The sequence below is a fragment of the Trichechus manatus genome, unplaced genomic scaffold (genome assembly GCF_000243295.1).
Source record: "Trichechus manatus latirostris isolate Lorelei unplaced genomic scaffold, TriManLat1.0 scaffold00015, whole genome shotgun sequence".
Taxonomy (NCBI): domain Eukaryota; kingdom Metazoa; phylum Chordata; class Mammalia; order Sirenia; family Trichechidae; genus Trichechus; species Trichechus manatus.
Window position 1 is genome coordinate 2,717,958 of NW_004443951.1, and position 19,135 is coordinate 2,737,092.

Sequence of the window (19,135 nt, forward strand, 5' to 3'; positions counted from 1 at the left end):
CTTTACAAGCTTCATTGTAACTAGCCTACTTTGAGCCATTTGTTTTTTGTTTTTTTAGAATCAGAACGGTCTCCCTATATGCATGTAGGATAACTGCTCAAAATAAACCTTACGTTTAAATTTCTTTTAGTTTGGTCGTTTTTAATTGTTTTAATTAAATGGCTTATAGGACAATATAAGGCTAAGAAAAATTAATAATTATAAAAATTGTAAGATTAAAAAAAATCCCTACTTCTATCACCCTAACACATCATACCTCACTTTTAGTTTCCACATGTATAAAAACCAAGCCAGTTGCTGTAGAGTCAACTCTGACTCATGGCAACCCTCATGTGTGCTCCACAGGATTTTCAATGGCTGATTTTTGGAAGTAGTTCACCAGGCCTTTCTTCCCAGGTGCCTCTGAGTGGACTGGAAATTCCAACCTTTTGGCTAGCAGCGCCAAGCGCATTGAGGATTTGCGACACCCAGGGACTCCTCCACATATATAAAAAAAACATTGCTGTCGAGTTGATTCCAACTCACAGCGACCCTATAGGGCAGAGGAGAACTGCCCCATAAGGGTTTCCAAGGAGCGGCTGGTAGATGCTAACCTTTGGGTTAGCAGCCGAACCCTTAACCACTGTACCATCAGGGCTCCCTCCACATGTATATCCACCCTTTATTCAGGTGTAATCACAATACAGTTCTGCTGGGGAATAGTGAAGCAGTAGTATTTGCAGTGACAATTCATTAACAATTCTATAGCATCTAGACACTAATGCTGCCCTATAATACCATCTTCAAGGACAGTCAGTCTCCATGACCCTGCCCACTCCTTGGTGCACATTTTTTTTTGTACCACTCATTTGATGCTCAATCACATACTGCTTAGAAGCTAAAAAATCTCATGCTATTACACAACAATATAGCAGGGAGAGGGGACCCACTGTATTGAGAATTTGGAAATAAGGATTTCAGCGCAGTCTGTCCTGACTTGCTGTGTGACCTGGGACAAGCTCATTTTACCTAAGAATTAGCTTCTTCAGCTATAAAATGCAGGCTCTGAAACTAAAACCACTAAGGACTCTTCTTGGCCATAGAGTTCTTACTATTATACTTTTATTTTTTTGTAATCCCTTTCACAAATTGCACTTTAACAACACACTTTATGTCAGTTCATTATTTTAATATCTGTGTGAATGAATGTCAACCCAGATATTTTCTCCAGGCAGCCTTCTCAGGCATGGGTTCCCAGATGGATTAGGTGTGGTGCCTGTGCCTCTATAACGAGAAATGTGGACTGATCTGTAAAATATTATATTATTCTTATTTATATTTATTCTTGTCCACTAAGCTATAATTTCCTCAAGGGACTTACAAGTTATATAAGTTCCAACACTTAAACACCACCTGGGCAACATTTCGTTCTGTTATACAGGCAGTCCGTGAAGTTACGAACCATCGACTCGCAGTTATGAACCAGCTCCCTTAAAAATTCGAGGTACAGGCACCAAGGAGTGGCCAGTCACGCTACTCACACGTTTCCCAGTAATCCCCTGCCCCCCACCTCCAACTGTGAGGGGCGCACCGGGTTTCCAGTGAGCAGCTGCTGGATTCGAACTGCCAACCTTTTGGTTAGCAGCCGAGCTCTTAACCCCTGTGCCATCAGGGCTCCGCACTGGGTATAGGGGCGGGGGGGAGGGGCAAATTATTTGCCCCCGGCCTACCACAGGTTCTCCCTTCGCTTCCCAGAGGACTGACTGCGTCCGATGCAGCGCAGCGCTTCGCGAGCCGGAGACCAGGTAATGAGGCCCCCGCCCGGTCCAGACGCCTCACGCCCACCCCGCGGCTGACCCGACCGCCCATAAAGTGCCCTCGAGCGCAGAATGCTCCCAAAATGCTCGGTTTCTGACGCCCCGCACGGAAGCGCTCAGAGTTGAAAGCGGGATCGGGGAGTGGGAAGGCGGGAATGTGGCAGATGAACAATCAATGGCTTAGCGCATCCCATTCACCGTCTATGCTGGCACCAGCTGGTGGCAGCATCTTTAGATACAACCTCAAGGAAGGCAAAAGCAGGCTGGGGGTCCGGAAGCCCCGCGCGGCGCTCGAGCCTCCAGATGCTCTGGGCTGTATGAGGTTCACTTATGACGAAGTCCTCCATTAACACCTGCCCCATTTTGACAGGCTGGATGGGCAAACGCAGCTCAGAGCGTGTTCTCAGTGCCCACATGTGTCCACAGTCCACCCTCCCTCTTCCCCCTCCCCATTAGAACCGTACCTGTTTACGTACAAATTCGGTCTAAAGGCAGATTTAGGAATGGAACTTGTTAATAATACGGGGACTCTTGTACGTAAGATTGTCAGGAACCCAGTAGATGGCAACTAACAACAACAAGCATAGGTATTTATTGAAATGAATGAATGAAGTTCCAGTACCAGAAACTTCTGCAGTAAAACTATGGCCTTTTTCAGAAAGTAACTGGTACAAGTGGACCAGTAAGGAATCTGAGTCTTACACTGCTGTTAAATTTTAAAGGAAATGTCTAGAATTAAAGTAGGCAAGACACTCTTTACATAAAATTTATAACATTTATTTAGGCAAAAAAAAAAAAATCCCCAAACAAAAATCTGTACACACATTAACACTAAGTGATATCGTGATTTAAAATGTAGCATGATTCTTGTACAGAACACACCCATTCATCTGGCAACAGTGGGAACAGAGCCCTCAGTCCAGATAATTGAGAGCCTTTGAAATGTACACACATTACGCTTTCCTATGAATTTGTTATATCCTTTGAAAGGAGTTAAACACAATTCAAGCGAAGGACAGTGCGAACAAAAGTCAGTAGGGATTTGACAGTGGGAATTCTACAAGGATTTATTTTATTCTTGCAGATTATCTGAGAGTATAAATCTTAACATCCTCTCATTAAAGGGGAAAAAAGCTCTCAAGAATTTTTTATAAATGCTTCTCTCAGCGTTTATTGGCTAGGTAACTTCTTGCTTCTAAGCTGATTCAAATAAGCCTAAAAGAACACAAATTTGAACAGTTTTTCCAAAAGCAAGTCAAAATCAAGCACATACTCTTAACTAGTTTTTATCATTTCTCATAAAATAATTTTGATAAATTTGGATTTTCTAAATATTCTTAATAGCCACTCTGTCTAGCTATAAAGTTAGGTTGTCCAAATGAGTTTTGCTTCACCCAGAGTAATGAAAAACATCATTGATCGTCACATAATTTACCGAAAAAATTAGGGTGGGGAGAAACAAGCAGAGAAAGCTTTCTTAAGACTACCTGTCAGTTAACATACATTGTCTAGGTTAAGATCTGATAACCGAAAAATGCGTAATTAGGAGAGTACCGTGTCATGCTAAGTCTGTGAAATACTACATAATTACTCATTAGAAGCACATTCAACAAATTTTTCTATCATATTACTATTCTCATCACGGGACCAAGGCTGGTTTTGCATTATTCCCAAAACAAACAATTCATGAGTTAACACTAAAAAATTAAAAATGCAATGACACACAGCAAACAGTAAAGGCTAAACATCCAATATTCACACAATCATTTGAAACTGCTACAAAGGATTTGAGAAGGAAACCAGAAGTTCCCAAACCTCTCTGGAAGCTGTCTCAGGACACCACTCTGAAGACCCAGCAGTAAAGCCGTCCCCAAGTAAGTAATATACAGATAAAAGTAGAAGAGCCCACATCAGCTGACACTGTGATACTGTCTTTAACTTTTGTCTTCAGGTTAATAATACTGTTTCTCCTAAGATAAAAGTTGTACAGTAAGCAAATAATGTAAACAAACCATTAGCGGGCAGGAAAGGAGGTATGTTTCACCATATACAAAACAAAAAGTTTCCCTGCTACTACTTATGATCTCTCTTCAACCTTGGGTACTGCTGCCCATTGTTCTAAGGGGGGGTAACGCATTTTAAAACACTAAGCCAAAAAAAACCCTGGTGGCACAGTGGTTAAAGCACTCAGCTGCAAACCAAAAGGCCTGCAGTTTGAACCTGCCAGCCGCTTCGTGGGAGAAGATGTGGCAGTCTGCTTCCATAAAGATTTATAGCCTTGGAAATTCTGTGGGGGAGTTTTGCTCTGTCTTATAGGATCCCTATGAGTTGGAATCAACTCGATGTTAGTGGGTTTCGGTTTAAGCCAAAACTGTGTTTCATTATTGTATTACTGATGTGTTTTATACACAATTCTGTAAGGGCTTATTTTGCTTTAGTGAGAACTTCTACAAAGAGCTGGAGCAGAAAAAAAAATTAGAGATCAAGATGACCTCAAAGCAAGGTTTCCCCAGGTAAAGATGTCCACTAAGAAGCAATATCCAATTGCTTTAAAATTTGAAAGTAATCTGACACACACTCACAACCTTACCTTAGCACATAAAATATGTTCTTATTATAATGAGCTCCACAGGGCTAGATGACTGCCCCAGTGCTATCTTGAGGTATGGCATAATTAAAAGCACAGCTAAATTAAAGTAGCTGGGGAGAAAACAGGCCAACCCAAAAGGGTCCATGAGTAAGAGCAACTTCTTAAAGCTGAATATATAGGATTGATGTTTTTAAACATGAATCCTGGATTCTTTGGAAGTTTGAAAATAAAAGATATTGTGAAAGCAAACCCCTGTATAAGTGTTAAGGTGATTCACCTTGACCTTGGATGATCCACATAAATTGACTAGTGCCATTAAGCAGCATTTCTGTCCAGGGGTGAGGGTAGCAATTCCTGAAATTGTGGGTCTGGTAGGCATTTGAAAATCTTCAATTAATTATCAGTAGCCACTGAATCCCTGGCCAGAGGGGAAACTAGCTTATTACTACTTGATTTCTTTTTCAAATGCAAAAACAAAAAAATAAAGTATAAAGGCCACAGCAAAACTTACTTGATGGAAAGAGTAAGATGACTTAATTATTTTTGCCCCAATTTCATACCGTTTTTGTTTTTCTCAATGATACCAACATGCATCACTATGCGCTAAAAAGTCTAATTCCATTTCCTTTAGTAGATCTAAACCTTGCTGTTGCTTGTGCATTATCTTGTAATTACCAGCTGCCGTCAAGTTGATTCCAACTCACGGTGATCCCATGTGTGTCAGAGTAGAACTGTGCTCCACAAGGTTTTCAATGGCTGATTTTTTGGAAGTAGACTGCCAGGCCTTTCTTCCGAGACACCTGTAGGTGGACTCCAACCTCCCACCTTACGGTTAGCAGCCTAGAATGTCAATCATTTGTACCACCCAGGGACTCCTAGTGATGTTTTAAAATATCTGAGTGCACCAATGATTTGAGCAATGAGTGGTTCATCCCGAGTCTAAATTGTGCTTGAAATAGCACCTGTAAGCCACTTAAATGGTAACCCTTGAAGGCACCAAGTACTGTTACATTCTAGTATACAAATGCAAAAGGGAGGCCTAATAGATCCTCATAGAGACTGGCCAGTTATGCCTCATAATTTCAATATATACATACACTATATTTTACCCAGATCCAAGACCATAGAGACATTTGTGCCTTAATCATATACATAGTTAAGAACCATCCCAACCACAAAGGCACTAAAATTTTTAGGTACTTAAGATATGACCAATTATTTTGCTTTTAAGACTCAAAAGTACCTGGCCACTACTGATGCTCAAACTAGTAAACTTTAATTTTAAATATTTTTGAATCTTCACCTATCAACAAGTTATTGTTCAAGTTAACTGTTTTCTGTATATTTTTAGCCATTTCTGAGAACAATTTGTAAAGACAAAAATCTGGCATTAACCTATAAGGAACATGTACTTTTGCCTTGAACAGTGTAAAACAGAAATGTAAAGCCAAACTTCTTAAATAGGCTTTCCCTTAACTACACTAGGTAGGAGACCTGGGAATAGTCAACATAGCTAGCAACTTCCAAGCTACTATAGGCCTGTTCTATTTTCTGCATTCTGCCTTAGACATTAAAATTCAGCAAAAAAGTTAAAAAAAAGTATTTTCCATTTCCTCTGAAACAGATTTAAAACCTATAAAAATTTCTTAAACCATGTAAGTCAGAATTAACCTACAATTTAATGTTTTTTAATGGTTTTAAATACCTGTTTTCTATTTTTTCAGTTTTCAGCCCTGTTAAGAAGCTCCAAATAATTCAAGTCTGATTATCGTAAAAGTGGTATGAAACATGTCAAAATGTTATCAGCATACTAATAAACTAGCTCCTCTTTAACTAAAAATGCTTCTGAGTAATTACTACAATTTAAATACACCATTTAAAATATCAATTAACAACGTTTTGGCCATCTATGAAAAAAATGTGGTCTTCTGAGATTGCAGATTAACCTATTCACAAAATGTAATTTAAAATGGAAATTTCTTGGTGACTTGCTGCCTCCCAACTGCTATCATTAATATAATAACTGATTCTTACCATACTGTAACAGGTACCTTAAAGGAAAGGCAACTGCCTAAAAACAAATCCATCAAAAACATTTCCTCTTATGCACTGAAACTAGAATCATTACATTTAACAATAGCTGAATTCTCTGCTTTCATTTTTTACAGTGAGGTGTGGACATCTTTCTCCAACGTGAACAGATTCAGAAGATACACACATTTTAAACAAAAGAAAATTTAACTTCTCATGGCAAAATTTACTGTTGTCAATCGTGTTTTAACTGAGCAGGTGACACCATCTATAGTCTCTATTCCACTGAACAATAATGACTTTGAAATAGAGAGAAAAGAATGGCCAGTTTTAACCAGAGAAAGTTTTATCAAAATTCACATTTTCACAACAATGCGACACGTTGAGATTCAGACAGTTTTTAACACAGAATACTGTAATATTTTACACTGTGATGCTTGGGGAAACATCTCTATAGAGTACCCAGCGGTCTGTGCAGGAAGCAGCAGTCCATGGCTTCCACACATAAGTATGGAGAACAAACCACTGCTCACTGCCTCAGGAGACGTGGGCCCCAGAATGATAGCCTATCCCATTTTAAAAACTATCCCACGAGAACACATCTTTTCCCAGTCTCTAAACTCTGTTCTTTCTTAATAGATTTTCTTTTGAATATATTTTTCTGCCAGCCATCCAGGGTCCAGCCGGTGAGTAGCTTCCAGGAGGAAAGGATTCAGATTTCCATTCTTTCACGCTAAGAAGGACATCTTATAAAAGATACACAGACATAGAATAAAGGTATTTTATACAGAAGGAGTATAAAATTTACAACTAAAGCGGTGCCAGAAATCAGGTTAACAGCTTATCTGAAGCTGCAAATTGATTGGAAGGGACTCTGAAATCAGAAAAGTCTGGCCTAAGGGTTCGTGCAAACTTTATCATAAAACTGTAGAATCTCAAGCACAGATAAGTTCAAACACTGAAAGATGTGGAAAATTTTCTAAAAGGCAATGATGAAGGAAGAGACCCTTCATGCCTCATAAGTTAAAAATCACAAATCAGAGACTGTTCATATGGGCAGCACTGTGTATCGTCAATCCTGAACTGATGCTATGACTCTTGTCATAAGAAACCCCCAGACATCATAGAGACTAAGATATCTCAAATGAAGCAATGACAAAAATGACTCCTGTGATTCAATGACCCAATTACCTATGGCTATCAATTTAGTCTGGCCTGGGGCTGCTTTTTACAGGGAGGTGGCCTCCCATGACGCACAATGTGTTTTTCTAAGCTGTCCAGAATGGCCACAGCAATTTGCTGGACATGGGGATCAGTCTGTTCATGTTCTTTGATGTTGTATAGATGCTGCAGTCCTCCTTCTTCAATCAGCATACTGCAGTACCTTGAGGCTGAAAGAAAACAGAAAGAGCTTGAAACATGAAAAATACCCCACAAAAAATCAGTTCTTAGGAGCATTTTCCACTACATTTTACCTTTTGTTTCTTTAAATTTTGTTTTGATCACTAATGGGCTATAGTTTGATAAATACCTCTGTGATGATGTATACACTACAAAACACAAAGTAGACATTCAATAAAAGTCTGTTAAACTTTGAAAGAATCCAAAATGAATGAAATGTCCCAACACAAATAATACACATACCTAATATTTAAGTGTTGGGACTTTTAATATACATATATATGTACGTGTGTATATATAAAAGAGCCCTAGTGGCACAGTGGTTAAAGCAACAGACTGCTAATCGAAAGGTCGATTAGTTGAAAATCACCAGTGGCTCCATGGGAGAAAGATGTGGCAGTCTGCTTCCGTACAGATTTACAGCCTTGGAAACCTTGAGTCAGAATCAAAACGACAGCAGTGGGTGGTGTGTGTATGTGTGTATATATATATACACACACATATACACACGTGCATATATATACACACACATACATGTAGAGGGTCAGAGAAAAAGAGGAAGACCCTCAATGAGATGGACTTACACAGTGATGCAACAATGGGCTCAAGCGTAACGATTGTGAGGATGGCGCATATATATGTGTATATGTTTTGATTTGCATTTTCCTAATGATTAATGAGGTTAAGCATCTTTTGCATGCTTATTGGCCATCTGTGTATTTTCTTTGGAGAACGTCTATTCAGATACTTTCCCCATTTTTAAATTGGGTTATCTTATTATTGAGTTGTAAGAATTCTTTATATATTCTGAATACAAGTTCCTTGTCAGATATAATTTGCAAATATTTTGTATTATTCTGTAGGTTGTCTTTTCACTTTCCAACAGTATCATTTGAAGCATAAAAGTTTAAATATTTTTAATAAGTCCAATTAATCTGTATTTTCTTTTGTGGTATGTGCTTCTGGTGTCATATTTAAGATATCCCTACTTAATCCAAGGTCATGAAGATTTACACCTAGGTTTTCTTCTAAGATTTTTATACACTTAGTTCTTACATTTAGGCCAATGATCTATTTTGAGTTAATATTTTTATATGGTGGGAGGCAGGGATCCAGTCTTTTTCATGTGGCTATCCAGTTGTCTCAGCACTGTGTGTTGAATAAACTATTCTTTCCCCATTGAATGGTCTAGGCACCCTTGCCAAAAATCAAATGACCACTGATGAACAGTTTTATTTAGAGCCTCTCAAGTCTAATCCATTGATCTATGTCTTAGTCATCTAGTGCTGCCATAACAGAAATATCACAAGTGGATGGTTTTAACGAAGAGAAGTTTATTTCCTTACAGTAAAGTAGGCTAAAAGTCCAAATTCAAGGTGTCAGCTCCAGGGGGAGGCTTTCTCTCTCTCTCGGCCTTCTCATCAGTGTTCCCCCACACTAGGAGCTTCTCTGAGCAGGGACCCCGGTCCAAAGGATGCGCTCTGCTCCCAGCACTTTCTTGATGGTATGAGGTCCCCCTGTCTCACTGCTCACTTCTGTCTTTTATATCTCAAGAGATTGCCTCAGGACACAATCCAGTCTTGTAGATCAGGTCCTGCCTTACTAACACAACTGCCACCCATCCTCCCTCATTAACATCATAGAGGCAGGTTTACAACATACAGGAAAATAACACAGTACCAGGAATCATGGCCGAGCCAAACTGATACACACATTTTTTGGGGGACATAATTCAAACCATGACAATCTATATGTCTATCCTTATGCCAGTACCACACTGACTTTATTACTGTAGCTTTGTAGTAAGTTTTAAAATTGGGAAGTGTGAGTCCTCAAACTTTGTTCTTCTTTTCCAAGATCATTTTGGCTCTTTTGGGTCCCCTGCATTTCCATCTGAATTTTAGGAACAGACTGTTAATTTCCACAAAAAAAGGAATCTGGAATTTTGATAGGAATTGCCTTTAATCTGTAGATCAATTTGGGGAGTTATGTCATCATAACAATATTGTCTCAATCCATGAACATGAGATATCTTTCCATTTATTTTGGTTTTCTTTAATTTCTTTTGGCAATATTTTATAATTTTCTCTGTATAAGTCTTGCACTTCTTTTGTTAATTTTATTCCTAATATTTTATTCTTTGTAATGCTAATGTAAATTGAATTTCTTAATTTCAATTTTGGATTGTTCATTGCTAGTGTATAGAAATACAATTGGTATTTTATGTTGATTTTATATCCTGCAACCTTGCTGACCTCGTTTATTGATTCTAGTTTTTTTTTGTGTGTGGATTCCTCAGGATTTCCTATGGATAAAAAATCATATTTTCTACAGATTGAGATAGTTTTACTTCTTCCTTTCAAATCTGGATGCCTTTTATTCCTTTTACCTGCCTAACTGCCCTGGCTATAACCTCCAGTACAATGTGTAATGTTGACTAGGAGACAGCAGAGATTCTTAGGGGAAAGATACGAATTTTTCAGAAATGGTCTTTATCTGGTTGAGGAAGTTCCCTTTTATTCCTAGTTTGTTGACTGTTGTTATTATGAAAGAGTGTTATTTTGTCAAATAGTTTTTTGTGTCTATTGAGATGATCATGTGATTTTTGTCCATTATTACCATATTTTTATGCAAATAACACATACCTTCTGTGTTTGTTTGCCAATTGCTCCCTCCCCCACCATGAGGTATTTTCTTAAGCACATTATGCTAATTTTTTTTACAGCAACATGTAAAAAAAAATTGGCTTAGCGGCACTTATGAAAATACCTCACGGGAAAGAGAGTGGTTGGCAAACAAATGTAGAAGGTGTGTATTATTTGCGTAAAAATGCAGTATATTAAGAAGATGTATTATATTGATTTTCATGTGTTCAATTAAGCTTGCATCCCTGGGATAAATTCCACTTGGTCAAGATGTATAATCCTTTTTATATGTTGGCTGGATTCTATGTGCTAATATTTTGCTTACGATTTTCTGAGTCTATATTCATAAAGGATACTGGTCTATAGTTTTCTTGTGAAGTCTTTGTCTTGTTTCGGTATCAGGGTATACTGGTCTTAAAGAATGAACTAGGAAGTGCTCTCTCCTCGCCTTTTTTGGGAAGAATTTGTGAAGGATTGGTGTTAGTCCCTTATCTTTTTTTTTTTCTAAACAACTTTATTGAGATATAATTTACATGTAGTTCACCCATTTAAAGTGTACAGTTCAGTGGCTTTTAGTATATTCACACAGCTCTGTATCCATCACCACAATCAATTTTAGAGTCCATTAAATTTTAACATCAAGAAAAGGTCCCCACGGTTGAGAAGGGACAGTGTTGACATGTTGTAGGGTTGTTAACCATTGTCATAAAACAACATGTACTAACTGTTTAATGAGAAACTATCTGTCCTGTAAACCTTCATCTGAAGTACAATTAAACAAAAAATGAAAAGGTCTTTTGCGTTGACCAGAAAATATCTTAATTTGGACTCGTGGACCACAACTACCACAGCCTCCATCAGACCAAGTCCAGCACAACTAGATGGTGCACAGCTATCACCACTAACTGCTCTAACGGGGATCACAACAGAGGGTCCCGGACAGAGCTGGAGAAAAATGCAGAACAAAATTCTAACTCACTCACACACAAAAAAAGACCAGACTTACTGGTCTGACAGAGACAGGAGAAACCCCGAGAGTATGGCCCCCGGACACCCTTTAACTCAGTACTAAAGTCACTCCTGAGGTTCACCCTTCAGCCAAAGATTAGACAGGCCTATAAAACAAACAATAACACACGTACTTCAACAATGTATAAGACACTAAATGGGAACACCAGCCTAGAGGCAAGGACAAAGAGGAGAGGAAAGGAAAGCTGGATGAATAGAAACGGGGAACCCAAGGTTGAAAAGGGGAGAGTGTTGACACGTCACGGGGTTGGCAACCAGTATCACAAAACACTATGTGTATTAATTGTTTTATGAGAAACTAATTCGCTCTGTAAACTTTCACAGAAAACACACACACACAAAAATGTTAAGTTCACTTTTATTTTTGAAGGAATTTTTTGTTGAATACAGGTAATCCCCAACTTAGGACGTGTTTGAGTTATGATGAACTGCACTTACGACCATCTGCTTTTTTTACACATCCTGTCATCAGTAATATGTACTACATACAATGTTGCAGCACATCATTTGTTGATGTTATCATTTCCAGATGTTCATTTGAAGATGTTCAATGTTATGATTTATAAAGATACTGATAATAAAAAGCAGTAATAATGAGAACAACGAAAAGAAGTATTCAATTTATGTCAGAACTGACTTATGACAGAGTCATTGGAACTGAACCCTATTACGTATCAGGCACTACCTGTATTCAATTTCAGATTAACAGGTTTTTTTTCTCCTTTTAGTACTTTACAGATGTTATTCTCTTCTGATTTGCTTTACTTCTGACGAAAAGTAAGCAGCCATTTTTTTTTTTTTTTTAACATCTTTAAAACCCAAAAACCAAACCTGTTGCTGTCCAGTGAGGTGTAATTGAAATACACTTTATTTCTCTTAAGTAAATGCTTAGGGAAGGTATGACTAGGTCACATAGTAGATATGTATTTAAAGAAATAAAAAAACTGAAAAATTGCATTTCAAAGTGGTTACTAACATTTTACATTTTCACCAGTAGTGTCTGAGAATTCTAATTTTTCCACATCTTCAATAATACTTCTATTTTTAAATTTTAGACACTAATAGATGTGTAGTAGTATCTCATTGGGTTTTTTGTTGTTTTAACAGCTTTTTGAGGTATAACTGACAAAGAATAAACTACATATATTTAAAATATTTGTTTTTTAATTATTTTGTTGTTGTTGAAAATATATACAGCAGAACATACACTAATTCAACAATTTCTACATGTACAATTCAGTGGTATTAATTACATTCTTCAAGTTGTCCAACCATTCTTACCCCCTTTTCCAAACTGTTCCTCCTCCATTAACATAAAGTCACTTCCCCCATCTAATCTTTCGAGTTGCTGTTATTAATTTGATCCCATATAGACAGTTCTTAAAAGGGCACAACGCTAAAGGCAGACATTCTTTACTAGTTAGGTTAAACTACTGTTTGCTTTTAAGAAGATGGCAGGGGATATTTTTGGTTTAAGGTTTAAAGATTATCTCAGGGAAAGAGTTTCAGGGGTTATCCAGCAGCCTCCATGGCCCCCGAAAACCTGAATTCCACGGGAATTTGAAATTCTGTTCTGCGTTTTCTCCTTTTTGATCAGGATTCTTCTATAGAATCTTTGATCAAAATGTTTGGTAATGATAGACGGGAACCATTCAGTTCTTCTGGTCTCATGGCAAAGGAGGCAGTTATTCAGGGAGGCAATTAGCCACACATTCCATTTCTTCCTTCTATTCCTGACTCTCCTTTTTCCTCTGTTGCTCCAGGTGAGTAGGGACCAGTCGTTGATACGTTGGATGGCCATATGTCTTAGTTATCTAGTGCTGGTGTAACAGAAATACCGCAAGTGGATGGCTTTAACAAAGAGAAATTTATTCTCTCACAGTCTAGGAGGCTAGAAGTCCAAATTCAGGGTGCCAGCTTCAGGGGAAGGCTTTCTCTCTCTGTTGGTTCTGGGGGAAGGTCCTTGTCATCAATCTTCCCCTGGTCGAGGAGCTTCTCAGTGCAGGGATCCTGGGTCCAAAGGATGCACTATTCTCCTGGCTCTTGCTTCTTGGTGGTACAAGGCCCCCATGTCCCTCTGCTCGCTTCTCTCTTTTATATCCCAAAAGAGACTGGCTCAAGACACAATCCAATGTTGTAGATTGAGTCCTGCCTCATTTACACAACTGCTGCTAATCCCATCTCATCAACATCATAGAGATAAGATTTACAAGACATAGGAAAATCACATCAGGTGACAAAATGGTGGACAACAACATAATACTGGGAATCATGGCCTAGCCAAACTGATGCATATATTTTGGGGAGGACACAATTCAATCCATGACACCATTTGCAAACTTTTAAGACCTAAAATGTTCTGTAAATATTTCATAAGTTCTGAAGATGTACATGCTTATGAAACATCACCACAATCAAGAAAATGGATGTATCTATCACCCCCCCAAGTTTCCTCATGTCTCTTTATAATCTATCCCACCTGCCCATCGCCATCACCTCTATCCCCAGGCAACTACTGATTTGATTTCTTTTACTATATACTAGTTTGAATTTTCTAGAGTTTAACATAAATGGAGCCATACAGTAAGTACGCTTTTTCTGTCTGGCTTCCTCCACTCAGCGTAATTATCTTGAGATTCTTCCATGTTGTCGTGTATATAAATAATCCATTCCTTTTTATTGCTGATTGGAATTCTATTGTATGGATATACCAAAGCTTGTTTATCCATTCACCTGTTCATGGACATTCCAGTTGTTTCCAGTTTTTGGCTATAACAAATAAAGCTGCTATGAACATTTGTGTAAAAGTCTTTGTATGAACATTTGCACTAATTTCTCTTGGGCAAATATCTAGAAGTGGAATAGCTGGATCATATGGTAGGTGTATGTTTAACTTCAAAAAGAAAAAATAAACTACTAGACTGTTTTCCAAAGTGTTTATTCCATTTTACATTACTAACAGCAGTGTACGAGAGTTCTAGTTGCTCCACATGCTCATCATCACTTGATACGGTTAAGTGTTTTTAATTTTAGACATTCTTATAAGGAACTCTGGTGACAAACTGGTTAAACGCTTGGCTGCTAACCAAAAGGTCAGCAGCTCAAACCCAATAGCCACTCTATGGGAGAAAAGACATAACAATCTACTCCAAAAACCAAACCAAACCAAAAACCAAACCCACTGCCATTGAGTGAATTCCTACAGGACGCATAGCAACTTTATAGGATAGAGAAGAACTGCTCCATAGGGTTACCAAGGCTGTAAATCTTTACAGAAGCAGACTGCCAAATCTTTCTTCCGTAGAATGGCAGATGGGTTCAAACTGCCAACTGTTTGGTTAGCAGCCAAGCACTTTAACCCCTGTACCACCAGGGCTCCTCCTGTAAAGATTACAGCATAGGAAACCATATGGGACAGTTCTACTCTGTCCTACAGGGTCACTATGAGTCAGATTCGACTCGATGGCACACAATAACAATTGGTGTGTACTGACAGGTATCTCCCTGTGGTTTTAATTGGCTTTTCCTAATGACTAATGATGTTGAGCATCTTTTCATGTGTTTATCTACCACTAATCTTTGGCGAAGTGTCTGGTCAAATTTTTTTGTCCATTTTTTTTACTTGCATTATTTTCTTATTATTTTGGGAATTCTTCATATTCTGAATGTCGTTTATCAGACATGTGATTTGCAAATATTTTCTCTCAGTAGGTGTACTGTGTTTTCATTCTCTCAACAGTATCTTTCAAAGAGCAAAAGTTCTTAATTTAATTTAGATCAAGTCTAATTTAGCAATTTTTCTTTAATAGATCATGCTGTTGTACATATTTAAGAAACTTGCCTAATCCAAGGTCACAAAGATTCTCTCCTTTGTTTTCTTCTAGAACTTTTTTATAGTTTTAAAGTTTAGATCTATGATCAATTTAATTTTTATATATAGTGTGAGGTATGGATCAATTTTTTTTTTGCATATATAATCCAGTTATTCCAGCACCATTTGTTGAAGAGACTATCTTTTCTCGAATGAATTGCTTTCCACCTATGTCAAAAACTAATGAACGATCCAGCGATTCCATTCTTATATATATATATATACATACCCAAAATAATAATAATTAATGAGTCTTCCTCCAATCCTGATGCCGCATACTTCTTCATATAGTCCAGCTTCCTGGATTATCTGCTCAGCATACAGACTGAATAATTACGGTGAAAGGATACAAGCCTGATGCACACCTTTCCTGAATTTAATCCACGCAGTATCCCCGTGTTCTGTTTGAACAACTGCCTCTTGATCTATGTACAGGTTCCTCATGGACACAATTAAGTGTTCTGGAATTCCCATTCTTTACAATGTTATCCATAATTTGTTATGATCCACACAGTCAAATGCATAGTCAGTAAAACACAGGTAAAAACACATGGAAACATCCTTCTGCTTTCAGCTAGGATCCATCTGACATCAGCAATGATATCCCTGTTTCCATGTCCTCTTCTGAATCCGGCTTGAATTTCCAGCAGCTCCCTGCTGATGTACTGCTGCAGCCGCTTTTAAATGATCTTCAGCAAAATTTTATTTGCCTGTGATATTAATGATATTTTTCAATAATTTCCACATTTGGTTGCATCAACTTTCTTTGAACAGGCATAAATATGGATCTCTTCCAGTCGGCTGGCCAGGTAGCCATCTTCCAAATTTATTGGCAAGATGAGTGAGCACTTCCAGCACTGCATCCATTTGTTGAAATATCGCAATTGGTATTCCGTCAATTCCTGGAGCCTTGTTTTTTGCCAATGCCTTCAATGCAGCTTCGACCTCTTCCTTCAGTACCATCAGTTCCTGATCATATGCTACCTCCTGAAATGGTTTAATGTCGACCAATTCTTTTTGGTACAGTGACTCTTGTGTATTTTTTCCATTTTCTTTTGATGCTTCCTGCATCGTTTAATATTTTCCCCATAGAATCCTTCAATATTGCAACTTGAGGCTTGAATTTTTTCTTCAGTTCTTTCAGCTTGAGAAATGCCGAGCATGTTCTTCCCTTTCGGCTTTCTAACTCCAAGTCTTAGCAGATGTCATTATAATACTTTACTTTGTCTTCTCAAGCTGTCCTTTGAAATCTTCTTTTCAGCTCTTTTACTTCATCATTTCTTCCTTCCGCTTTAACTACTGTGGATGTTCAAAAGCAAGTTTCAGAGTCTGTTCTGACATCCGTTTTGGTCTTTTCTTTCTTTCCTATCTTTTTAATGACCTCTTGTTTTCTTCACGTATGATGTCCTTCCACAACTCCTCTGGTCTTCAGTCATTAGTGTTCAACAGATCAAATCTATTCTTGAGATGGTCTCTAAATTCAGGTAGGATGTACTGAAGGTGGTTCTTTGAGTATGGGTAGGGGGTTGGCCCTATATACCCGTCTTGTCTTTGGTTGAAAGGTGAACCTCAGGAGTGGCTTCAGTACTGAGTTAAAAGGGGGCCCAGAGGCCATATTCTTAGGGTTTCTCCAGTCTCTGTCAGACCAGTAAGTATGGTCTGTATTTATTTTTGAGTTGGAATTTTGTTCTACATTCTTCTCCTGCTCTGTCCGGGACCCACTATTGTGATCCCTGCCAGAGCAGTCAGTGGTGGTAACCAGGCACCCTTTAGTTGTTCTGGGCTCAGTCTGGTGGAGGTTGTGGTAATTGTGGTCCATTAGTCCTTTGGACTAATCTTTCCCTTGTGTCTTTGGTTTTCTTCATTCTCCTTTGCTCCAGCCAGGATGGGACCAGTAGATGTATCTTAAATGGCCGCTCACAGGCTTTTGAGAACCCAGATGCTACTCACCACAGTCAGATGTAGAACATTTTCTTTATAGGCTGTGTTATGCCAACTGAGCTACATGTCCCCTGAAACCATGGCCCCCAGCCCTCAGCCCAGTAGCTCAGTCCCTCAGGGCATTTGGGTGTGTTTGTGAAGCTTCTATGGCTTTGCCCTAGTAGTTTTTCATAGTTTTGACGCAATTGTAAATGTCATTTTTTTTCATTTACATTGGTTGTTGCTAGTATACAGACATGTAACTGATTTGTGTATGCTGGTCTTGTATTCTGGAACCTTGCTAAACTCAATTATTACTGTTCTAGATTACTTATTAATTACTGCCATTTTGTAAATTCCATGGGATTGCCTACATAGATGATTATGCCATCTGGGAATAAAAACAGTTTACTTAAGTTATTTCCAATCTGAATGTCTTCTATTTCTTTCTCAATCATACTTGCCTAGAGCCATTGTTGTTGTTTGTTAGCTGTCATCAAGTCGGCTCCAATTCATGGCCATGTTATGTGTAACAGAATGAAACATTGCCTGGTTCAGTACCATCTTTATGATTGTTGGTATGTTTGAGCCTATTGTTGTGACTATTGTGTCAGTCCATCTCACTGAAGATTTCCCTCTTTTTTGCTGACCCTCTACTTTACCAAACATGATGTTCTTTTCTAGCAATTGGTCTTTCTTGATGGTGCATCCAAAGTAAGCGAGCCACCCTAACTTTTCCACCCACCTGTAATTTTTTTTGTAATTTTATTGTGCTTTAGGTGAATTTAAAGCATAAATTAAGTTTCTCATTCGAAAATTTATACACAAATTGTTTTGTGACATTAGTTGCAATCCCGACAATGTGTCAGCACTCTCCCCCTTTCGCTTTACACCCCAGGTTCTCCGCGTCCATTCATCCAATTTTCTGGTGCCTTCCTGCCTTCCGTCTTTGGGCAGAAGTTGTCCATTTGGTCTCCTATACTTGACTGAACTAAGAAGCATGTTCCTTACCTGTGTTGTTTGTTTTATAGCCTGTGATGGTTAAGACTGTGCGTCAACTTGGCTGGGCCATGACTCTCAGTGTTTTGACAGTTGTATAATGTTGTGATCACTTCCCTGTTGAAATCTGATATGTGATCACCCCCATGATGGAATCTGCTGGGTGGTACCGGCAGGCACAGGGCCTGTGGCGGTTCACCGCCCCCTCAGCCTTCATCTCTCCATCCTCTGCCACCTACTTCCTTCCTGCTCGCCTTGCTAAGGTTTTTGGCTTGTTCTGGATCCTGTAGCTGCCTGTTGTTCATCTGACCTCTGGTTCTTGGGACTTGAGCTAGCAGCTTACCTGCCAATCTTGGGATTCATCGATCTTCACAGCCTGTGAGCAAGAATCCTGCTCTCTGACCTGTCAATCTTGGGTTTGCCAGCCCCTGCAGCTATGTGAATCAGGAGAAGCCTTGTGGTCTTGCCTGCCGATCTCTGGATTTGTCAACCTTCACAGCCTGTGAGCAAGAGCCCTGCTCTCTGACCTGCCGATCTTGGGTTCGCCAGCCCCCGCGGCTATGTGAATCAGGAGAAGCCTCTATCCTGATCCACGGACTTGGGACGTTTCAGCCTCTACAATCGTGTGAGCTGTTTCCTTGATATAAATCTCTCTATATATATATATATTTATATGCTTTACTTGTTTTGCTTCTCTAGAGAACCCAACCTAAGACATAGCCCTATCTCATCTTTGGCTGAAACGGGACTTCAGGGGTAGCTTCAGTTCTGAGTCAACAAGGTGTCCGGGGGCCATAGTCTCAAGGGTTCCTCCAGTCTCTGTCAGACTAGTAAGTCTGGATATTTTTTTGTG

At 38.8% G+C, this 19,135-nt stretch overlaps 1 protein-coding gene across 2 annotated transcripts in view; it reads right to left on the reverse strand.

The window, feature by feature from the left end:
- Window positions 1-2,388: 2,388 nt before the first annotated feature.
- ZYG11B (zyg-11 family member B, cell cycle regulator) overlaps window positions 2,389-19,135 on the reverse strand; it is a 116,354-nt gene continuing 99,607 nt past the window's right edge. The window contains exon 14 of one of the 2 annotated variants that reach the window (XM_004371725.2): window positions 2,389-7,808. In XM_004371725.2, coding sequence (XP_004371782.1) covers window positions 7,618-7,808 — 191 coding nt within the window. In that variant the 3' untranslated portion in view covers window positions 2,389-7,617. The remainder of the gene's footprint in view (window positions 7,809-19,135) is intronic. The other variant, XM_023727061.1, reaches the window with a different exon arrangement.